This window comes from Glycine soja, chromosome 12 (assembly GCF_004193775.1).
Source record: "Glycine soja cultivar W05 chromosome 12, ASM419377v2, whole genome shotgun sequence".
Classification (NCBI taxonomy): domain Eukaryota; kingdom Viridiplantae; phylum Streptophyta; class Magnoliopsida; order Fabales; family Fabaceae; genus Glycine; species Glycine soja.
Window position 1 is genome coordinate 19,704,460 of NC_041013.1, and position 23,454 is coordinate 19,727,913.

Consider the following 23,454-nt stretch of genomic DNA (forward strand, 5'->3'; position numbering starts at 1 on the left):
TTTACTTCATTTTGACTTACAAGTCAAGTATGTTGTGTTATTTTTGATTATATTTCGGTCACTGCATCTTGCTTTGTTCTCTGGGTGCATACATGAGCGGTGTCAATTGATGTCACCGCTTTGATGTCGTGTACTTGGAGACCAAAGCGAAATGCTGCCGAAATTTAGTCAAATTTAACATAACCGCCTTAACTTGTTTGTTTGAATGAAGTAAAAAACTGTCTTCCTGAATGGGGTAGGGTCACACCTTTTTACAATAAAAAAGAGAGGTTCGCATGCATATCAGATAATGAACCTCGTTTGACAGTACACCAAATATGGATCGGAGTTGGATGAAAAGACCACGCATAACTGAAGAGTACGAGAATGGGGTTGAAGATTTCTTGCAATTTGCCAAACAAAATGCTCCAGACTTTCGTGGGGTATACTTCTGTCCATGTGTGAAATGTTTGAATGGTCGACGAAAATCTTTGGATGACATTAGAACACATCTGATATGTGATGGTATCTGTCCTACTTATACAAGATGGATATGGCATGGTGAGTTATCAGAAATGTCATCAACCCCTGGAAATGTTGGATTTCATGAAGAAGTTGGTGATCGTATAGAAGACATGCTACGCGATCTTGGACAAGAGGGTTTTAGGCAAACACATGCACCATATTATGAAAAGTTAGATAATGATTCAAAGACACCGTTGTATGTCGGATGCACTAAGTATACACGGTTGTCAGGGGTGTTAGCTTTGGTGAATTTGAAAGCAAGATTTGGGTGGAGTGACAAAAGCTTCAACGAATTACTGTTGTTATTGAAGAATATGCTTCCTGAAGATAACACGCTACCGAAGAATCATTACGAGGCAAAGAAGATATTATGTCCTGTTGGAATGGAATACCAAAAAATACATGCTTGCCCTAACGATTGTATCTTGTATAGGCATGAGTATGCTGAACTGCGCAATTGCCCTACATGTGGCGTGTCACGCTACAAAGTGAATTCCAACGATTGCGGTGAGGATGCAACCACATACAAAGATCGTCCATCCAAAGTTTGTTGGTATCTTCCAGTAATACCAAGGTTTAAGCGATTGTTTGCTAATGCAGAAGACGCGAAAAATCTAACATGGCATGCTGATGGCAGGATCAAAGATGGATTGCTCCGTCATCCTGCTGATTCTCCTCAATGGAAAACAATTGATCAGCTGTATCCGGAGTTTAGCCAAGATCCCAGAAACCTAAGGGTTGGTCTTGCTTCGGATGGAATGAATCCATTTGGAAACTTGAGCTGCAATCATAGTTCGTGGCCTGTTTTGCTAATAATCTACAACCTCCCTCCTTGGTTGTGCATCAAGCGGAAGTACATTATGATGTCTATGATGATAGCCGGTCCAAGACAACCAGGAAATGACATTGACGTGTATCTTGCTCCCTTGATTGAAGACCTCAGAAAATTGTGGGTAGAAGGGGTTGATTTGTATGATGGGAATGCTCATGAGACCTTCAAGTTGCGTGCCTTGATATTTTGTACCATTAATGACTTTCCAGCATATGGTAATTTGAGTGGATATAGTGTGAAAGGCCACCATGCATGTCCCATATGTGAGAAAGAAACAAGTTACATCCAATTAAAGCATGGCAAAAAGACAGTGTATACAAGACACCGAAGATTTTTAAAACCTTTTCACCCATATAGGCGAATGAAGAAAGCCTTTAATGGGACATCTGAGATTGACAGTGCACCGATTCCTTTGTCAGGTGTTGAAGTTCTTGATCGGGTGAACAACATTGCCGTTATCTATGGGAAGACACAAAAAAAGGATGGCTTGGCAAACAAAATTTGGAAGAAAAGGTCCATCTTTTTTGATCTGCCTTACTGGTGCAATTTACATGTGAGACATTGTTTAGATGTTATGCATGTTGAGAAAAATGTCTGTGATAGTTTGGTTGGGACACTGCTTAACATTAAAGGGAAGACAAAAGATGGTCTGAAATGTCGTCAAGATCTAGCAGAAATGGGCATACGTCAACAGTTGCATCCAGTGTCAAAAGGGCTTCGAACATATTTACCGCCAGCATGTCATACGATGTCAACGTCTGAGAAAAAAAGTTTCTGTCATTGTTTGAAAAATCTTAAAGTCCCACAAGGATACTCTTCAAATATCAAGAGCCTTGTATCTGTGACTGAAATGAAGTTGGTTGGTTTGAAGTCGCATGATTGTCATGTTTTAATGCAGCAATTGTTGCCTGTTGCCATTCGTGGTATATTGCCTGACAAAGTAAGGGTTGCAATAACTCGATTGTGTTTTTTCTTCAATGCCATCTGTAGCAAAGTCATCGACCCGAAACAGTTGGATGAATTGGAAAATGAGGCTTCGATTATCATTTGTCAGTTGGAGATGTATTTTCCACCAGCCTTTTTTGACATAATGGTTCACTTGATTGTTCATCTGGTTCGAGAAATACGGTTTTGCGGGCCCGTGTATCTGCGATGGATGTATCCGGTGGAGCGGTACATGAAGGTATTGAAAAGTTATACCAAGAATCAATATCGGCCAGAAGCAAGCATTGTTGAAAGGTACGTGGCAGAAGAAACTATTGAGTTTTGTTCTGACTACATTGAAAATGCTTCACCTGTGGGTCTTCCTCTAAGCCGTCACGAGTCTAGCCACCAAGGTAGGGGGACACGAGGATTCAATGTTGTAACCATGGATCGCCAGCAACTGTCACAAGCACATTTATATGTACTAAACAACACAGCTGAAGTTATACCATACATAGATGCTCACAAAGAATATGTTACAGCTTGTAACCCAAGCATGAATATGATGCGTGTGTTGCAAGAGCACAATAAGAGTTTCGTCAATTGGTTTAGGAAAACAATATTTGCTAGCGACAGCGCTTCTAAGACATTATCATTGTTAGCTGTTGGGCCTAATCTCAATGTCTTAACTTGGAAGGGGTATGATATCAACAATTATTCTTTCTACACAAAATCCCAGGATGATAACAACACTGTGCAAAACTGTGGAGTAACGATTGATGCTCATTCGGAGCACTTTAGTAGTGCATTAGATAATCATCCTATTCGAGCGTCCATGCCTTATTATGGACTAATTAAGGAAATCTGGGAGCTTGATTATGGTGAATTTAGAGTGCCTGTTTTCAAGTGCCAATGGGTTAATGGAAATGTTGGTGTCCGACAAGACAAAATGGGTTTTACTTTGGTTGACCTTCAAAAAATTGGTTACAAGGACGAGCCATTCATCCTGGCAGCGCAAGCAAGACAAGTGTTTTACGTTGAAGATCCCAGTGACACGAGATGGTCAGTGGTTCTTCAGGGTAAAACAACTGGTATCCCTCCCGATATTGATGCTTCAACCCTTGATGTTAACGACATCCCAACGTTCTGCACAGAAATGCCTTCGGTAAATGCTGAAAATGAGGAGGATGATGTATTTGCAAATCGGATCGATCATGATGAAGGCTTATGGGAAAATATTGCTACTTGAATGTGGTATATAACCCAATTTTTCTTTATGTTGTCCATTGTGATTTTCAATTTGCTATTATTTGTCTTTCATTATAATTTCAATTTCATACTTGTATGTTGTGACAATTAAGTTGGCATAATTAATTTTTCTTTTTGATTGCAGCCATGACAACACCCCCGAGATCCCCTCCACCACCAGATTCTCCTAGTGCAACCACAAAAAGGAAGACTAGACAAACTACCAGGCTCCGAAGGTTAACTGCACGAAGCTTATATCAAGCACGACCAACTGTCCACGTCAACACTAGTACTGGTAGAGGATCTGGCCCGCATAAAGAAAAATTCCATAGTTACTTGGGGGTAGTGGCGCGGGAGAAAATCCCTATTGTTCATGCTACTTGGAAAGATGTCCCCGACACTCTAAAAGTTATTGTATGGGATGACATTTTGGTAAGTCCACTCAACTGGTAACAAGTTTACTTTTGTGTATATTTAATGCCTGTGGAAATTTGGTTTATGCAGTTACTGATTGAAAAGTATTTATTATTTTAGGCCAAATTTGATATTCCTGAAGGTTTAACTGCGAAGAAGAAGGTTATGTCCACGGTTGCGACAAGATGGAGGCAATTTAAGTCCTCCCTGACCTCCAGATATGTATACAATGACAAAGACGATCAACAAAACATTGATCCATCTGCTAAGTATGGTTTCGATCGAGAAACATGGGAAGCATTTTCAAAGACTCGACAGACACCTACTTGGAAGGTTTAAATTGAATTGCTTTTACTCAACATTTAACTTATTTAATTGTTGTCAAAGTTTTGATATATTGACTTGTATTTAATAATGTTGACAGGGAATCCGTAAAAAAGCACAGGAAATTCAAAAATTCAACGACTGTCCCCACATACTTTCTCGTGGAGGGTACGACGTGCTTGAAAAAAAATTGATGGCTGAGAAAACAAAGTCAAGAGTCAATCAAGGTGACGGTACTGACAATACAGATGTGGTCGTCGACCCTCCATCCCCTATTGCAAGACATGTGAAGTGGAAGAAGGCTAGAACTAACAAATTTGGGCAAATGACATCTGCTGCAGCTCAAGAAATCGCAGACAAAATTGTAAGCTCAATATATGTCACCCGTAAAAATTTTAAGTTGTAATGACACTTATAAGTTTACTTGTTGTGATTGTTACAGGATGATTTGCAGGAACAATCAACACAGGGAACTTTTGTCCCGCATGGTCGTGAAGACATTCTGAACACTGCCATTGGCCGTCCAGAGCACCCAGGTCGGGTTCGTGTTGCTGGACATGGTGTCACTATAGGTAATTACTATGGACCGCGTGGTAGTGGCTCCAACACTTCTTCGGCGACGATGAGTGCAGATAAATTGGTGGAAATCATAGGAAGCATAAAGCAAGAGTTGAGGAAAGAGGTAGAAGACGAAAACAAACGGACTATCGACTTATTGCAGAAGCAGTTGGATGCGATCAAGACTGAGTTATCACAAATTCAAACGCAACAGTCAGCTCCTTTTAGACCGTCTATCCCTGATGTATTGGTTGCACGTGTCAGCACCAAAGAAAGCTGTGCCGAGGCTGCTGCAAATGTTGTTGCTAAGGAGCGGTCTACACTTGATGCTTCTATTGTGGGGTTATACATTGTGTGTGGCGATAGTACACAGGTGGTGGCTGCGGGAAAAATGTATGGAGTTGGTGGCATTATACACAATGTTGCTTACGCGGATGATGTAGTAAGGGTTTGTGTTGAGACAATTTACGATGGTGACGCCAGTGTCCCGTTTCCAACTTCAGAGATTCAGTATGTCAGGGACGCGAGTAGCACATTCATTGCATGGCCCAGACATCTAGTGAAGCCTATAACTGATGTAAGTAATATAATTATCGCCCTGCCTAATGTCATTTAATTGAATACAAATTTGGTAATACACCATTTGTGATTAACTTTACTACTTATTTTGTTGTACCATATAGGATTCAAATCATAATGCGCGTTTTCCAGTTGGACGTCTTGGTGAGGCTGAGGTTGCAGCTGAAGCTGATCCGTTGGGCGAATTGATGAAGACATTATTTTACGTGTACAAGACTCCAGTGGAAGTGCCGTGGGAGGCAACGCAATTTGGACTTCCTGATGTTGGGGCAAAATTTTTCATCACACATGCTGATCTAGCGGAAATAATATCAGGTGACAAGTGTTTGAACATATCTATCCTGCAGCTGTGGACCATGTAAGTCATTCTTCGTCAACCTTTATGTTTGATTACGTCATAACCAACATTGTTGAATCTAAAACATTTACAATATTCATGACTTGTTTTGGAAATAGTTTTATGAATAACTGTGGTAGAAGCAAAGTTGATCAGTCACTGTATGGTCTGTTGGAGCCTCAATCTATACACAATGCTAAGGACAGACGTGAACAATGCCAACAATACATTCAAACATGGGTCAAGGAATCACAAAGGCAGTTGTACTTAGGAGCTTACTTGCATCAGTAAGTTGAACTGTTCTTGTAATTGAAGTCGTTTTTTTTGCTTGAATAAAAACCTAATTGTAATTGTCAACTTCAGGGCACATTGGCAACTATTTGTTTTGTGTCCAACGGAAAACACAGTTGTTTGGTTTTGTTCTCTGAGGAAGAAGCCAGACATTAGCATCAAAGCCACAATTAACAGGTTCTATTCAAATATACAAATGATGGTTTGTGGAGGTAATTGTTGTTACATATTCAGAAATAATGGTTGTCACTTATATGGTTGTTTGTATTTTTTTTACTAGTGCAATGAAGACAATAACCAGTTCTTTCGAAGGCATGTCTAATCAACCTGCACCTCGGTGGGTTGAACCAAAGGTTAGCAATTATTGAAGTTCTACCTGTTTCTAATGAAGCGTTTGTACATGTTGAAGTCTTGCATCTTAACTAACAATTTTCACTGTTAAATTTAGAGTCATGTCCAAACTGGAGCGTACGAGTGCGGATATTATGTGATGCATTGGATGTGGTGCATAGTGACTGGTGGATTGAAGGATGACTGGAACAAGGTATACGTAATGCATGGACTTACAATTGTAGGTTTGGTTAATATTTGTTAAGTTACTAATAATGTCATCAATTCTTAAATTTGTAGTGGTTTTCTGATGGATCACCGTTAGACGTGGAGGCCATCACCACACTTCGCCAGAAATGGGCAACATTCTTTTTAAGTATTAGGAAAAGCGGATGCTAAAGAGGATTTTCATTATGTAGTAGAACATTTTTACTGTGATTACATCATTTCGTTTAAAATTTCAAACAATTGTTTCATGTGACATTAATGGTTGCAAACAAACTACTTGATGGTTCGGTTAGCTAAGTGTATATGAAAGGCACAATTAAGGTCTCCATTGTTTATGCTTAAATTGTTTTAGTTTGTGGTTTTATTTTATTACAAAATATTCATTTTAATAGGATCAACGCAATTATTAGTTCATAGATTCATTTTAATAGGTGACTTTTGTTAGGGCTCATGTTTACTATATGATTAATTAATTTTACCACTTGTTTAGCTTGTTTGAAGTGTGATGCACTTGTTCAGTGTACTTGCATGGTGCAAGTTAAATAATCGAAAGAAACAGCTAACAACATAGACTTGGATGGCCTCGTCGTTATTGGTGGTGATGACTTAAACACTAATATGTGCCTTCTTGCTGAGAATTTCAGGTTTGTAGCTGAATTTTATTTCTGTTGTAATCTGTGTCTTAGGACATTTCCATTCATGAATAATCACAGTTCATCCTGCAGGTTTTTCTTCAATCTTCATGGGTTGAAAGGGTAATATGTAATTCTGATACATGATGGTGGAAAACTTTAATTTCTTGATATACTAAAATTAATTAGGACAAAAACTTTAAGGAGGTAAAGTGTATTTCACCCTTTTTTCTGTTGCTGTTAGGATACCTCCTGATCCTTGTGTTTGTTTCTGCTCTTATGATATGTTTTCATTTATCAAACACACACACAAACACGCTTGGAATGGATGACTAAGTTGATGCCTTAATATAATCTTTTATTTAGATGCACAAAGGGCTTCATGCCCTGGAAAACTCCTAGAATCTCCCTTTCAAAATAAAAGGGTGCAAATTGATGGATTATTTTTACTGCAGTAAATAGGGGGAGGGGCAAATACATACTTTTTCCAGTTTGTTAATTACGAGTAATGTCTATATAATTCTTTGGTTTATATATTCTGTGGGATGGACTGAAATTCTAAAGTTATTTGTAGATATCTTATCCTGCAAAGGAGAGAATGTGTCTAGAACATCTCGTAGTGAGAAGATTTTGCCTAGTGGAAGAAATGACGGAGGAAAATTTGGTCCTGATCATCCTGGCACCATGGACAACCTGGAGCATGTGGAATCCAGTTTCAACATTCCAGGTGTTTCAATTGCCATGCCCCAATCTTCTGTGGACCCTGAATGTAGTAAATCAATATGTAAAAGTGATCCTGCTCTGCCTGCTAAAACAAAGAAGCTAAGCATGGATCGATCAGACTCAAGAAAGTATGTTCATAAAACCTTTTTGCTTCTTATCTTTGATTTTTGAAAATATAAACTTCAGTTGAAAATGAAGACTCAACTATTTTTGAGTTATTTACTAGAGAAATGTTAGGAAGGCAGTCTCAAACACTCGTTTTTTAACACACTTTTTTTTATTGGTTGAAATTTATTGAAAGTCACAATTGTGTGGTTTCTACATCATATTTAATGAATCTCTTTCAAGATTTTGTGGTTTTCAATAAATTATAACCAATAGAACAAAGTGTGTTCCTAGCACTCCTGTCTTTAATATTTATATTTATTTCTATTGTTCTTTTAGTTTCTGTTTTATAAATAAGTAGTTTCTATGTCATGTGGGGTATAATAAATATAGTTTCTGCTAGGAGTGTGGTAATATTGTGAAACATCAAGTTGTATTTATTAAAGTTTTAAGAACAATTTAATTGAATGATATGAAATAATACAAAGTCAAATACCTCTGTATGGATGTTTGAGTTGTAGAATATCTGAATTGTATTTCTGTCATTTGTGATTCAAATTTCATTGCTTATGCAAATGCATCATTACTGTTATCATTGCCAATGTGGCATCTGTGATCAGATTTTATTATTTTTAAGAATGTCTTTTATACTTTCTATCACCATGAAATTTGATTAATTTGAGAGGAATGTAATACCCATGACTTTTTTTTTTAATTATAATCTTTCTCATAAATGTCCTGATTTGAGCATTTTGATTCAGTTTTTTAATTCAAAATTGTTTTCCAGCCGAATGCTTCTGCAGAAGAGACTTTTCTTTCACTCACACAGAGTCCAGGTGATTAGTTATCTTAGATCTCTGAATTTTTTTTATTTGTATATGTGCTTCATAATCTGCTTGATGTATGGAATATTTTATGTATAAGTTAATTGCTAAAAGTGAATCTCTGGCTTTTGTGTTTTTTAAATGTAGAAACCTTTGATTTTAATGTTAAACAACTATCTATCATGCATAAATTTGGTACTAGACCGCCAATCCTCATTGTATTTAATGCTTTTGGAAACTTGATCTTAAATAAACAAGAGTATATTTACTAATAGGCTGTTGTCTTTCTTATCTCCTAATTATGGAGACACTGATAAATCTTCTGCTGAAATTATAGAGATTTTAGGTAGGGGAGGAGAAAGTGAAAATAGGCTAGTGAATAATCTGAAATTGATATTGATTTGATATATATACAAAATATATTGGCCCTTATTCTATCAACAAGAAATAAGTCTTGAAATATGGAAAGCACTCTTAAAAGATCTTCCAAGGTACTTAAATATTCTAAGATACAATAATGAATTTTTAAAATATTTTAACAATTTGGTTAAGCTTTTTTTCTTTTTTCTCATTTGTATTTCCTCTGCCTCCTCTGCCCTTTCTCTTGGCTAATTTGTATGTTGTTAATGGACACTTTATCTTCCTCAACATCTCTTCATATCTCTTCTTACCTTCAGATAATTTCCCCCCTTTAAAAATTGCCATCAGTAGCTTAAAAACCCTGTACGAGTTAGTTTTAGAAAGAGACCGTGAGGTAGTTATATGCAGATTAGAGTGAGGAGGGTATCAAACTTGTATCTGTGAATGATTGGGCTGATTTCTCATTTAACCTTACATGATGGAAAGTTAATAGATATGTAGTGATCTTGAAATTAATGTCTGCACTCATGTGTTGGACATAGTCAAGAGAGATTAGTGATTATTTAATCGTATTCAGCCTGTGCAATTTTCTATATTTGTTGGAACACAATAGCAAACAATGCATGTAACATAATATCATAAGAAATTAATGTAACCCACATGGACATGAATTCAGAAAAGTAAAAGTATACGCTTAACCTAACCTTTAATTCCTTAACTCATGTTCCTGTTTCAAGCTATGTTTATCTAGTTTATTGTATTTTTCAAGTTATGAACTTCATGGATGGGAAAGAGAGCTAGAGAGGGAACAATATGAAATATAATGCAGTACTAGATCTTAGAATTTGCAGGATTATGAAAAGTTTCATAATTCAACTTATGTTCTTCAACTTTTATAAAAAAAAAAACTCTCTCGCTCTACTTCTCCAAAAGCTGAGATGTATAAATTAATTTTATCTGATTTGAGAAGTTTACTTCATTTTTCTTCTTCTTCCATAAGTGGTTATTAACAAGTTTATTTACAATTGTAAGAATTGTTTTTAGCTTATTAGTTATAGGTCTGATCACTCAGTTCCAACTGTAATACCTATATGTCATGCAGATGGGAGTGGATAGGTTGAGCCTTTTTGGTTGGTACCTGGTAGTTTGATTTTATAGTTTTGAGGATTCAATTTGGTGTGACTGATTTTTTTGTGAACTTTTTATGTTTCAGTAAATGCAACAACTTTAAGAAAGATTAGGTACTGGGTATCTTGTATTCCAACTCAATAAGATAGTGGGGAGGAAAGAGATATGCCCGTCGCTAGCAAAACCAGAAATATGCTTGAAGGTTTGGTAAAAGAAGGATCATTGAAATGGTTGCTTGGCAAGAAGAGTTACTTTGGTGAAGAATTTGAAGAGATGGAAAATTCTCCTTCTGCTGGGAAGAACTTTATACGAGAGCTCTCTCCTGTTGCAAACCTAGTTGTTCGTAGATGCTCAAAGTAAGTGCATTTTTGTACATCTTAGCATGTTTTCTTGGAAATTATTGCTTCATAATCAGTTTTCAATTTTCAGTCTTGTTGGATTTAGTTTATTTGGTATATTGGACCTTTCACTCCTTTTTGTTTGACACAATGGGTCATACTTTTGATTGGAAATTCAACTGTAATATAAAACAAATAATGCAGAATCCTTAGGACCTCTTCAAGTGATCTTCTGGAGAGCTTCAATCAAGAGGCTTCTGATTCTATGAAGCATCCATCACGATATGCGAGGAACTTTTTGGAATATTGTTGTTTCAAAACCCGGTTAGGACTTATCTTCGAAGACCATGGAAGCAATATTCAAGAACAATTTTAATGAAGACTTATCTTGATGGCTTTATCAATCCTCAAGGTTCGATGGAATGGAGTGGTAACTTTGCATTGAACACACTTTATTATGCAGAGTACATTGAACAGCTACAAGTTCTTTTTTCCTTTTGGCTTCAAGCTTGACTGGTCTTTAACTCAAGAAGAAAAAAATGCTTTAATATTTACCTTGTTGATCATTTTATCCAGCATATACTTTTCACTTTTTATCAATTAGTAGGCCATTTTGATTCCTATATACAATTTGTATTTTATTCTTTAGTGTTGACTCTTGACTCATTTTTTTTATTCTAATTGTTGTTTCTCCATTATACTTCTGCTTTTTAAAAATTCTCATAGATACATTAATTAAAAAAAAAAGCCAATGCAATACCTTAAAAAAAAGGCAAAAAAAAAAGTCAAGCAAAAAATAAATAAAAAAAGATTAAAAAAAAAAGCAATACTACGACGGTTATTGTATAACCGTCTTAGTATGTTACACCTACTACGCCGGTTATTTTATAACCGGCATAAAAATTCATTTTCGCATGTCATATACAACGACGGTTCGTGGCAACCGTCGTAAAATACGTATACATACAAGGACGGTTTTATGGCAACCGTCGTAAAACGCATATACATACAAAGACGGTTTTATGGCAACCGTCGTAAAACGCATATACATACAAGGACGGTTTGATGGCAACCGTCGTAAACCGCATATACATACAAAGACGGTTTTATGGCAACCGTCGTAAAACGCATATACATATAAGGACGGTTTTATGGCAACCGTCATAAAAAATATTATTTACAACGACGGTTTAGAAGACCGTCTTTAAAATACTTGCACCTTTTACGACGACGGCTATTAAGACGGTTCAAAACTGACGTTATAGTAGAATACCCTGCCCAACTCTCACTCACCACATGGATGTGTTTTGTTGGAGCAGCACAATCTGCTGCTTTCACAGTTATAGTAGAATACAACTCTTCAGCATGGGCTATGGGGCTGAACGTTGACTTGTGGTCCCCAATATATTGTGTTAAGTATAATAATGAGCTTATATAGTCTACAATTTTTTGTTCCATACTAAAGAAAAAGTACAAAATCCAGAGTTCTAACATAACACAATCATTGTAATGGCAGGGAGTTGTCGTTGCTGGTTTGATAATCTACATTCAACTATGGTGCACTGAGAAAAAAGGGCCAGTTTTTGTCACAAAGTTTAACCCTCTTTCTACGATATTAGAGGCAATTCTAGCCTACTTTGTCTTTGGAGAGAAGCTTTATTTGGGCAGGTAATAATCGATGCCTCATAATTTTGAAATTTCTTTTCAAAGTTACATAGCATGAAATGCGGATAAATCTAGTTTTAACATGATTTTTTTTTACATCTCTCTTAAGACTGCCATATACTCATTATATAACTATTTTTCATGTCTCCAAAATAAAACATTATTATCCTAACAACTAGGAATATTTAGCTAATTGACAATTTTTTGTCTTAGCACTATCATTTTATTCTTTTAACTGAAAAAAAGAATGGGTACAATCTAGAATGTGCGTTTGATAATAATTAATTAGTGTGTCATGGTGGTAGCACAAGTTTTAAATTGAGCTTCAGCACCATAAGAAAGAAATTGGAACATTAAAAATGGAAAAAGATAATCTCAATAAGAAGGTTTCTGAGGTATTTTCTTATCAAACCTTGACCAAAAAAATTTTATAATGTATTACTGTGTGTTTGGTCTACATTATTTTTCTATTTTTTTTTCTGTTTTTTTCAGTTGCTTGAAAGGAGTAAAAATGTTGATGTTGAGGATTATGATCGAGTGAAGAAACTTGCTAGAGAAATCCAGGTTGTTTATTTTAAGAATATTCAGGCATCTCTCAACCTTGAAGTTGTCTAGCACAGTTTATCATTTAATACATGTTTGGTGTTCCTTTTCGCATACATAAAATCTGTTATCTAAAGTTGGCTTGTTTAGTAATTTAAGATTACTTGGTTATCAAACTTGCGTTCTAAATAAAATCATTTTGAGACAATTGCATTCTGCACTTCCAGAATTGCTTCTAGAATGATAATTCTGAAACCAATGTGTGAAGTGCAAAAAAAATAAATCCTCATTTTGATAAAGCTAAAAATCCTTCTTTGTGTTGCATGGCCCATCTTTAAATCAGGTAAGAAAAGTTTAAGTAGAAAAGAAGAATTGGAGTATTTTTTAGGAGGGATGCGAAATGATACCCACACGTCTCAAGATCGAGATCATTTTGTCTATATATATACCGTGATATTTATATATTATATCCTAAAACATAATGTTGGTAGTGAGAGATAGATACATGTAAGAAAAAATATTTAAATCATTTATTCTTTTATGAACTTTTTGGTTCTGGAGTTATAATTTGTCAACCTTTTATATTATTTCTTTCATAATTTGTCTATTTATGAATAATCAATTTACAAGGAAAAAAAATTCTTAATCTTTTTTAGAGTTCTTTGTATAGGAGGACTTTTCATCTCTTGATTAATCTCTTTTAGGTAAGTAAAGAAGGTGGAGATATTAGCTTACTAAATAAGTGGAAGAAGGTGGAGAACATATAATTCCATTCCCAAAAATTATAACTATATTTGGAATACCAATAGAGCTAAAAATCAGATCGAGCAGTTTTGAAATTTGCAAGAAACTTCAAGTTTTCGTAGATAGATAGATACACACTCACAGAAAAAGATAACATTGTTAGATTTCTATTTATTGCATGTACTCAATTTGAAGTGAGTTGTCAGTATCTTTTCTTGAATTTATTATCTTTATACTTTATCTCATCGGGATAAACTAAGAGAGAGGGATGCTCGGATTGAGGAACTTGGTAAAAGTCTATCAGAAAAGCAGGATTCTGTTTCATGCCTAGAGAAAGATCTTCCAAACTGCCGATTGGAGCTAGCAGAGACAGAGAAGAGAATTAATGACATTCTGCATAATGAGGTCTCTGAGATACTCTCTCTACCTTTGATGTTTGAAGAAATATTTTCTTTATTAACATTTTGTTCTGCTGTGATTAAAACAGGCTAACCTAAAACTTGATTCGGAGAAGCATAGGAAACTGCTGGCTCAGTTTAAGGTGCATGGAAATTCTTATCTTGGAAAATGGATAGAGTTCTCTGGATGGTTGTATATTTCTTTTTATATATATATATATATATATATATATATATATATATATTCACATTGCTTCTCTTCTTCCTACCATCCTTTTCTAGAAGAGGATTGATGTTTTGTCAAGGAAAAAGGAACACCTAGGGAAAGAGAACCAACAACTTTCTAGGCAATTAGATGAAATTAAACAAGGTAATATTTTTTTCCCTAATCTCTCTCTTGCTATTGAGACATTTTCATACAAAATCAATTTCTTCTACAAACACACTGACTTCACTGTCGGGATAATAGGAAAACTCCTTTTTTGAATGATGTGCCTTTGATACTTGCTTCAATTCTAGCCTCCACATAACTAGCAGGTATGTGGTTTCATATGGATGTAGGTATGCAGTATATGGTATGGTGAATTTTTTACTTTAAACCTTCAAGATATAATTTTTATAAAAATTCATGAATTCATTTTACTTTAAACCTTCAAATTATTTCTTATTTGAAAACCCTCCAAGACTCTGAAGAATTTAAATAAACTAGTTTTGGTCTAACTAGAGAAGGTAAATTTCCTTGTTAAAATTTATTTTGTAGTTTGTAGTTCTTGTTGTCATGCAGTCCCATGACCAAATAAGATTAGTTTTGGTCTAACCAATTCTTTATATTTGCACAATTATTCCAGAATGTAGATGTCTATGTTGGAACTTGAAAGCTAATGTACCCTTTTTGCAGGGATGTGCAAGATTTACTATAGTTTAATGTTATAGTGCTATTGATTGAGCTAGCTGACTTTTTTTGTTAATTGGGATTGCAGGTAGTGGGGTACCAAGGTGATGAAGAGCTCGGAAAAGCTTTGGAGGCTGCAGATGTTGTTATAGTTCCTGCTAGTGTGCCCAGAAAGCCTGGAATGACTCCTGATAATCTTTTTAACATCAATGCTGGCATTGTTAAGACACTGCGTATTGCTATTGCTAAGTACTTCCCCTCATCTGAGTGTCTGTTTCCTTTAGTTGCCTTTCATTTGTTCTGTGTTTGTCAGTTGATGTTGCTTGCCACTGTCACTGTTGTTTTGCTCTGACTTTGTATGTGGAAAGCATATACTGGATTGGGCCTTAGAGGAAATGAAAATTGCATTTTGATTGGTTTTGGATGATCAATGCATTCTCTTTTATTTCTAAAACTTAAAGTAGAAAATAATATATATATATATATATATATATATATATATATATATATATATTATCTTCACCACTGGCACTTTTAATTCAATTATAATGCATAAGTAATTAATTGAATTACTAAAGGCACTGATTATATATATATTATCAAAAAGTAAGAGAGAGATATTCTAAGAGAACTTCATTGTCAAATGCTCTCTCAACAACTCTTGAGGAAACACTTGCAAATCTATTAAGAGTTCATCCGGGAACATCAAATTGTATTATCCACTCTAAATGAGAGAAATCTTTCTGTTCATCTCAGAAAGTAAGTTGTAATCAAGAGACTGTTTGTCTCTTGAATTGTAAAAAGGATCCCTCAGGTGTAAGTTGTAATCAAGAGACTGTAAGTTGTAATCAAGGGATCCCTCAGGTGTTCAGAAGTTGTAAAAAGGATTTTTACAAAGTTAGTGAAAATCTCAAGTAGGTTACTTGAGGACTGAACGTAGGCACGGGAAGTGGCCGAACTAGTATAAATCAAGTTTGCATTTCTCTCTTCCCTTATCTCATTTACGTTATTGCAATCAATTTTGTCTTGCATGTTTAAAGAACATTATTAAATTGATTGCTGCTTATTCTTCTGCATTTTGAGCCTATCATTTAGAAGGGGGTTTAAAGTTTGTTAGTGGGAAATTTTGAAACTTAATTCACCCCTTCTTAAGTTATTGAGACCACTTGTGCAACAAATAGTTAAGGTTTGATAATTGAAAACTTTAAGACAGATATCCTCCTTAGATATATGTTAGTGACCACATTCGCAAAATAGTTACACGTGCCATGAATTTCAAAATCATCCATGAACCTACAAGCTTTTGTCACTGGAGCTGTGTCCTAATGCATTGTCATGGTCTTGTGTGTTATATCAAAAGTGGATTAATTTCACGAGGCTATCCCAAAGTTCCAACAAAACAATTTGATGCATGCAAGAGGTTAAATTTTTTTATTAAATGCTAGAAAGAAATTTATTAAAAGCAATAGTCAGAAATGAAGCACAGGTTGTGCCATGCCTCAACCACCCAAGATTACAAAAATAGCACACAGCCTAAAACCTTTGAAATACTAAAAGTAATGCCTCTCTTTATATGAAAATGATAAAACGAAAAATATACTTTGAAGTATCATTTTTTTCAAATTATGTTGTCTATTATCTCTCACTATGTAGAAGAAAAGTCATATAAATTGCCAATTTAGCTTTCCTTTTTAATTTAATGCAATAAAATTCCGTGACTATTGTTTTTATATTCAATACTTTTTATGTTGTGTTCAACCATTCTCAAAAGATGCTCACAACCTTATAATTTATTTTGTGTTCACCACGTGTTTGACATTAAGTGAAACCTACAACTAATAAAATGAACAACACACCTCAACTTTTCATGAGCTTGTCTTACAATCTACAGATCTTTTGTCTTCCTCCAGCAATGCAAGAGCCTTGTCATAAATCATCTCCATGCAGGTGTCAAGGAGATCTTAGAGAAGCGGGCTAGCATGGGGAGAAGAGAATTTGATTGGTTTTTTATTTTATCTTTTCCGTCTTTTCATTTTTTTATTTCATATAATTATATTTTGTTATTTACTTTTTCTTTAATTAAAAATTATAAAAAATAAAGTAGTATTTTTTTTATCCCAGGTGAGGGCCCAACCGTTGTTGATACTAACATAGTTGAAAGTAAAAACTTTCAACAGCGGTTCTACATCGGTGCCTACCAAACCATCGATGTAGAAGGGTGCCTTTCGAATACGGGGATGACATCGGCAACGACTTCAAAGATGTGATTTCTACATCGGTGGTGACGTCAGCAATGACGTAGTAACCTGCGCATCCAACATCGGTGTTAGCTTTTGAATGATGTAATAAATGTGTTTCAACATCGGTGCTGACGTAAGCACCGATGTAAAAATATGTAATTTCTACATCGGTCGTTGAAGAACCGATGTAGAATGCTAAGCATTCTAAGACAGTCTTTCACACGCGACCGTCTTAGAATGGTTAGCATTTCTACATCGGTCATGTTAGAACCGATGTAGAAATCGGATTGTGTGACATCACCATTCACTAGAACAAAATTTGGTTGTTCATAAATCAAAAGTGAACAAACTCTAAACTAATCAAAATTCAATAATAATAAAAAATTTAAAAGTGCATGCATCAAAAGTGCCAGTGGCAATTTATATGACTTTTCTTCTACATAGTGAGAGATAATAGACAACACAATTTGAAAAAAATGATACTTCAAAGTATATTTTTCGTTTTATCATTTTCATATAAAGAGAGGCATTACTTTTAGTATTTCAAAGGTTTTAGGCTGTGTGCTATTTTTGTAATCTTGGGTGGTTGAGGCATGGCACAACCTGTGCTTCATTTCTGACTATTGCTTTTAATAAATTTCTTTCTAGCATTTAATAAAAAAATTTAACCTCTTGCATGCATCAAATTGTTTTGTTGGAACTTTGGGATAGCCTCGTGAAATTAATCCACTTTTGATATAACACACAAGACCATGACAATGCATTAGGACACAGCTCCAGTGACAAAAGCTTGTAGGTTCATGGATGATTTTGAAATTCATGGCACGTGTAACTATTTTGCGAATGTGGTCACTAACATATATCTAAGGAGGATATCTGTCTTAAAGTTTTCAATTATCAAACCTTAACTATTTGTTGCACAAGTGGTCTCAATAACTTAAGAAGAGGTGAATTAAGTTTCAAAATTTCCCACTAACAAACTTTAAACCCCCTTCTAAATGATAGGCTCAAAATGCAGAAGAATAAGCAGCAATCAATTTAATAATTTTCTTTAAACATGCAAGACAAAATTGATTGCAATAACGTAAATGAGATAAGGGAAGAGAGAAATGCAAACTTGATTTATACTAGTTCGGCCACTTCCCGTGCCTACGTTCAGTCCTCAAGTAACCTACTTGAGATTTTCACTAACTTTGTAAAAATCCTTTTTACAACTTCTGAACACCTGAGGGATCCCTTGATTACAACTTACAGTCTCTTGATTACAACTTACACCTGAGGGATCCTTTTTACAATTCAAGAGACAAACAGTCTCTTGATTACAACTTACTTTCTGAGATGAACAGAAAGATTTCTCTCATTTAGAGTGGATAATACAATTTGATGTTCCCGGATGAACTCTTAATAGATTTGCAAGTGTTTCCTCAAGAGTTATTGAGAGAGCATTTGACAATGAAGTTCTCTTAGAATATCTCTCTCTTAGAACATCTTTTCAAAATGGTTTGAAGAGATGTGTCTTTTCAAAAAGTTTTTTTTTCTGAAATTCTTCACTGGTAATCGATTATAGATTTATGATAATTGATTACACAATTATATTTTGAAGGGTCATGTCTTTTCAAATTGAATTTCAAGAGTTTCATTGCTGGTAATCAATTACACATCAATAGTAATCGATTACACATTCAAAATTCAAATTTCAAACCCTTTTAAGAAGCTAATTTGCATACTTATCTTCTGGTAATCGATTACACTGCCTGGTAATTGATTACCAGTGCCTTCATATGTTGGAAACAATATGTTTTGAGGCGAAAGCTAATCTTGAATGAATCTTGAAGCAATGCTTGTTTGTTGAAGCAACCTTGTATTAATCTTGAAGCAATGCTTAACCTTTGAATGTTTGTTGAAGTAATCTTGAAAGCAACCTTATTTGATTATTCTTTGGCATCATCAAAATCATGTATTCATACATTCACAATGTCCCCCTTTATGATGATGAAAATCATTATCAAGTGAATTCTTCTCAGCATCATCAAAACCTACATTATTCACATTCTCCCCCTTTTTGATGATGAGAATAATTATCAAGGAAATTCTTTTCGACATCATCAAAACCCGAAACCTGCATGATTCACATTCTCCCCCTTTTTGATGATGACAATCATCTGTAGGTTAGGAGTAAAAACTAAAGAATATCTATCTGTATAGTTTACTACCCCTTGATTTTGCAATGATTGCTTGTATGAAACAGTTGAAGATTTCATATATAAAAAATACTCTCATAAATAAAATAGATAAGTCCCCATACTATCTTATATTTTATCTATCTCTCCCTATTTTTCAACATCAAAAACAAATCATGAGCAGAGAGGAGAATAACATTAAGCAATTTATAATGAATTAAAAGAGTAGAGCATGCCATACCGTTCAAAGTACCATTTCTTGGCCCAAAAGAAAATGTTACCGCTTGTTTGAATATGAGAATCAAATGATATCAAAAGGCCTTAAAAATAACTATTTTGCACTCACAAAAATACATATTCAGTATAAATAATCAAAATATATAATAATAATAATAAAACAATCATCAAAAGTAATCAATAATCAACATAACTCTCAAAGACAATCATCAAGGACAATCAAAACTCAATCAAAAAACAATCATCAAAAGTAATTAACAAAGACAAGTGTCCTTTTGGTATCATTTGATACCACTTGTTTGGCTTGTTAAACAAGTGGCCTTAATAAACCATGCATAAGATCATCAATAAGTAAAGATTTTTTTTATATGGAGGTAGAGGGATTTGTACCTATTTTTCCAACTCCAACAATTTTACCTTTGTTTATTGTCTCCATAGATCACATATTCACTATCTTTGGGAGAAATATGAATAATTTTTGATGCATCTCCTACCATGTGTTTGGAGCAACCACTATCAATGTGACAACTCTTCTCCGCTTTCATAGTCTTTTGCCATGAGACCCAGATTTATGATTTTATTTTCTGAATCACTTGAAGAATCCATGTCATTGTCTTCCCAAGTGATGTATGTTTCTTTTCTTCCTTTTCTTTGAAATTTCTCTTGTCGGATTTTTCCATTCTTCTTTTAAGGACAGGACAATCGAATCTCAAGTGCCTAGGTTGATCGCATTCATAACATTTTGGGGCTAAGGAGGAATCTTCTCCTTTCTTCTTTGGATTGATGTTTGATTTTCTTTGATTTCTTTTGTTTCTCAGAAACTTATTGAATCTCTTCACAAAAAATCTGAAATCATCATCTTCTTTTATTTCATTCAAGTCTTCTTTGTCATTTTCTTCTTTAATAGAAGATGATGAGGCTTTGAATGCTATTCCTTTCCTCTTTTTATCATTTTCTTCATGTTGATGGAGTCTCATAAGTTCCATTTCATGTTCTTGAAGCTTTCCAAAAACAGTGGCAAGAGACAGATTAGTGAGATCTCTTGATTCTGCAATTGTTATTACTTTTGGTTCCTATTGTCTGCTTAAACATCTCAGCACTTTGTTAATGAGTGTTGGACAAGAGACCTCAGTTATCTTAAGAAGGGGGGGGGGTTAAATTAAGATAAAAAAAACTATTCCCAATTAAAATTTAACTCTCGTTTTGGATTAACACTGCACCCTTAATATGAATTACTCAAAAGAAAATTCAAAATAAACTTCTTTAAAACAAAAGATAAATAGCAATAAATAAAAGAAGTTTAAGGTAAGAGAGAAACGCAAACTTGATATATACTGGTTTGACCACTTCTTGTGCCTACGTCCAGTCCTTAAGCAACCTACTTGAGATTTTCAACTATCTTTGTAAAAATCCTTTTTACAACTTTTGAACACCCAAGGAATCTCTTTCCCTTGTGTTCGGGAAACTCACAATTCAAGAGACAACCAGTCTCTTGATTACAATTGACTTTCTGAGAAGAACATAAATATTTCTCTCCTTTAGAGTGAATAATACAATTTCAAGTTCCTAGATGAACTCTCAATAGATTTGCAAGTGTTTGCCCAAGAGTTGTTGAGAGAGCATTTGATAATGAAGTTCTCTTGGAATATCTCTCTCTTTCCTTTTGAAATCAGACACACACTCATATATATATATAAGCCCTTCGTGCCTTTTCAAAATGGTTTAAAGAGATCTGTCTTTTCAAAAAGCTTTTTCTGAATTTTTTTCATTGGTAATCGATTACAGGTTTCTGGTAATCGATTACACAGTTATATTTTGAAGGGTCATGACTTTTGAATTTGAATTTCAAGATTTTTGTTGCTGGTAATCGATTGCAAAAATCTGATAATCGATTAGAGGTTCAAAATTCAAATTTAAAACCATTTTTAACAGTTATTTTTCAAAATTACCTTCTAGTAACCGATTACATTGCCTGGTAACCGATTACCAGAGCCTTGATAATTACCTTCTAAGGATAGAATAATCTTGCTTAAGCCTTGATAATTCCCAACCAATAATGTTGATTGCTAGTGTTGGTTTTCCAAGGGATTGTGAATCAAGTCAAGTGATTTAGGGTCTATCACCTAAGGGATTAGGGATACAATACATTAGTGAATTGGAAATAAATGATATAACAATGTAAAAGTGTGAGGAATTGCAGCAAATAGGGGGATTCCGAGTACAATCTTGGCATCTCAATGTTATTGTTTTCATCAACAATTATTATCGCGCCAACAAGTAACTTCTTACCTTTTCTTTTAATTTTTATTATTAATTTTTCAGCACATTAAACTCTCTAGAAAAATATATCTTTTATTTCCTATTTTGATTAGTTTTAGTTTCAGGTAGTTTAAAATATAAACACACAAAAATATCTTTATCTGATAGGTTTTAATTTGAATATTCATCCTTGCATTATTCCCTTGGGGGAGACAACCAAAGCTTCAGTTCAGTTCGACAATTGGGATTCGCTTACACTTGGCCAACATAAATATCCAAGTGTAATTAAAAGGTTAATAAGTTTTTGGCACCATTGTTGGAGAATAGTTGTTTGAAATTCAAATTAAAATATTTTTAGATTTTATTTTATATTATCTTTTAGGAAATTATATTTGTAGATTAGGTAGTTACTTTAAATTTGTTAGGAAATTATCATAATTATTATCTTTCTAGATTTTATTTGTTAGGTTGTTATTTATATTATCTTTTGTCTTTATCTTATTAGATTTAATTGATTCATCATTTCAATTTATTTTTTTAATAATTCAACATTTGATTTTATTTCCTTTTTTAAAATTAAAAATCTCGAAATATACATATAGATAAAGATATAATTCCGTCTTCTCATTAGATCATACAATTATATTTTGAATTTATCTTTTAGAATTCCAACATTAAGTTTTTCTTACTTTTAGAATTTATCCTTTTAGTTTTTATTTTATCTTCAATTTTGAACATTAAATTTTAGTTTCTTTTTTTGATAGAATTTTCAAAAATAAATAATATATTTCAGTTTTTAATATAGATTTATATTTTATCCTTTTAGATTTATTTTCCTATTTTTATCTTTTAATTTTCAGAAAAAAATTCTCTTCCCATTTTAAATATTCAAATTCTCAGAAAATATATCTATAATCCCTCCTATTGATTTTTGAAAAACAAAATCCTATTTATAATAGTTTAATGCGACCTCTTATCTCTTAAATTATATTCTATAAAAATATTTATACTTACTCGTTTTAATTAAAAAAATTATATTTGACTTTTTTTAGGCTAAATACTTTATTCTTTATATATATTTTCTATTTAGGAATTATTTGTTATTGTCCAAAAATACCATTTACCCCTTCTTTAGAAAGAAATAATAAATATTTCTTTCTTTACTACGGCTCATAATTATAAAAATGGCCGAAGATCCAAGCATGGCCAAGTTAGAAGCCCCCAAGACATAGATATATATGAACCTAGTCATGCACCGGACACAGGAGAGCATCAACCAAATCTTTGTATCAGAATCATTAATACTTTCCATAACACTTGATTTACGGGATCCAACACTAAAGAACCGCATACCCACCTTATGCGATTCCAACAAATATTCACAATGGTAAGAATATCCAGAATCAAAGATAGTCGCATCAAGATGCTATTTTTTTCTTTTTCATTAGTGGGAAGTGCACTTGAATGCCTCAATTCTCAACCACACCATAGTCCAACCTCATTAGAGTAAATCAAAGATGAGTTCTTCAAACAATTTTTTCCAGAATAAAAAATTGAAGCTATCAAGGAAAGGATAACTAGCTTTCGACAAATGGCATCTGAGTCTTTCTTTGATAT

At 34.1% G+C, this 23,454-nt stretch overlaps 3 protein-coding genes and 1 long non-coding RNA gene across 5 annotated transcripts; all 4 read left to right on the forward strand.

Moving 5' to 3' along the window:
* The first annotated feature begins 317 nt into the window (after positions 1 to 317).
* On the forward strand, positions 318 to 3,509 carry LOC114378858. The gene has a single exon (XM_028337455.1). It carries the CDS (start codon positions 318 to 320, stop codon positions 3,507 to 3,509), a length of 3,192 nt encoding a protein of 1,063 aa, XP_028193256.1.
* A 146-nt stretch (positions 3,510 to 3,655) lies between these two features.
* On the forward strand, positions 3,656 to 6,757 carry LOC114378859. Its single transcript, XM_028337456.1, has 10 exons — positions 3,656 to 3,940; positions 4,043 to 4,255; positions 4,347 to 4,610; positions 4,689 to 5,381; positions 5,488 to 5,741; positions 5,840 to 6,007; positions 6,084 to 6,188; positions 6,292 to 6,364; positions 6,460 to 6,555; positions 6,642 to 6,757. The coding sequence occupies exons 1-10, from the start codon at positions 3,656 to 3,658 to the stop codon at positions 6,738 to 6,740; spliced, it is 2,250 nt and encodes a 749-aa protein (XP_028193257.1). The 3' UTR covers positions 6,741 to 6,757.
* A 571-nt stretch (positions 6,758 to 7,328) lies between these two features.
* Positions 7,329 to 11,291, forward strand: LOC114378548. The gene is made up of 4 exons (XR_003659367.1): positions 7,329 to 8,052; positions 8,817 to 8,865; positions 10,427 to 10,697; positions 10,884 to 11,291. It is a non-coding gene; the product is annotated as an uncharacterized LOC114378548 (long non-coding RNA).
* Positions 11,292 to 12,664: 1,373 nt separating this feature from the next.
* Positions 12,665 to 14,574, forward strand: LOC114378279 (nuclear-pore anchor-like). 2 transcript variants are annotated; one of them, XM_028336848.1, is made up of 6 exons: positions 12,665 to 12,739; positions 12,837 to 12,908; positions 13,881 to 14,036; positions 14,119 to 14,172; positions 14,312 to 14,399; positions 14,499 to 14,574. In XM_028336848.1, exons 1-6 carry the CDS (start codon positions 12,704 to 12,706, stop codon positions 14,513 to 14,515), a joined length of 423 nt encoding a protein of 140 aa, XP_028192649.1. In that variant the 5' UTR covers positions 12,665 to 12,703; the 3' UTR covers positions 14,516 to 14,574. The 2 variants fall into 2 exon arrangements, with proteins under 2 accessions (XP_028192649.1, XP_028192650.1); XM_028336849.1 differs by having other exon boundaries at positions 14,315 to 14,399.
* The last annotated feature ends 8,880 nt before the right edge of the window (positions 14,575 to 23,454 follow it).

Coding starts and splice junctions, on each gene's coding strand:
- LOC114378859 (XM_028337456.1), top strand. CDS start 3,656: ATGACAACACCCCCGAGATCCCCTCCACCACCAGATTCTCCTAGTGCA. Junction 5,382..5,487: donor TAGTGAAGCCTATAACTGAT/GTAAGTAATATA, acceptor TGTACCATATAG/GATTCAAATCATAATGCGCG. Junction 5,742..5,839: donor ATCCTGCAGCTGTGGACCAT/GTAAGTCATTCT, acceptor TTTTGGAAATAG/TTTTATGAATAACTGTGGTA.
- LOC114378279 (XM_028336848.1), top strand. CDS start 12,704: ATGGAAAAAGATAATCTCAATAAGAAGGTTTCTGAG. Junction 12,909..13,880: donor AACTTGCTAGAGAAATCCAG/GTTGTTTATTTT, acceptor TTATCTCATCGG/GATAAACTAAGAGAGAGGGA. Junction 14,037..14,118: donor ATGACATTCTGCATAATGAG/GTCTCTGAGATA, acceptor TGATTAAAACAG/GCTAACCTAAAACTTGATTC.
- LOC114378858 (XM_028337455.1), top strand. CDS start 318: ATGGATCGGAGTTGGATGAAAAGACCACGCATAACTGAAGAGTACGAG.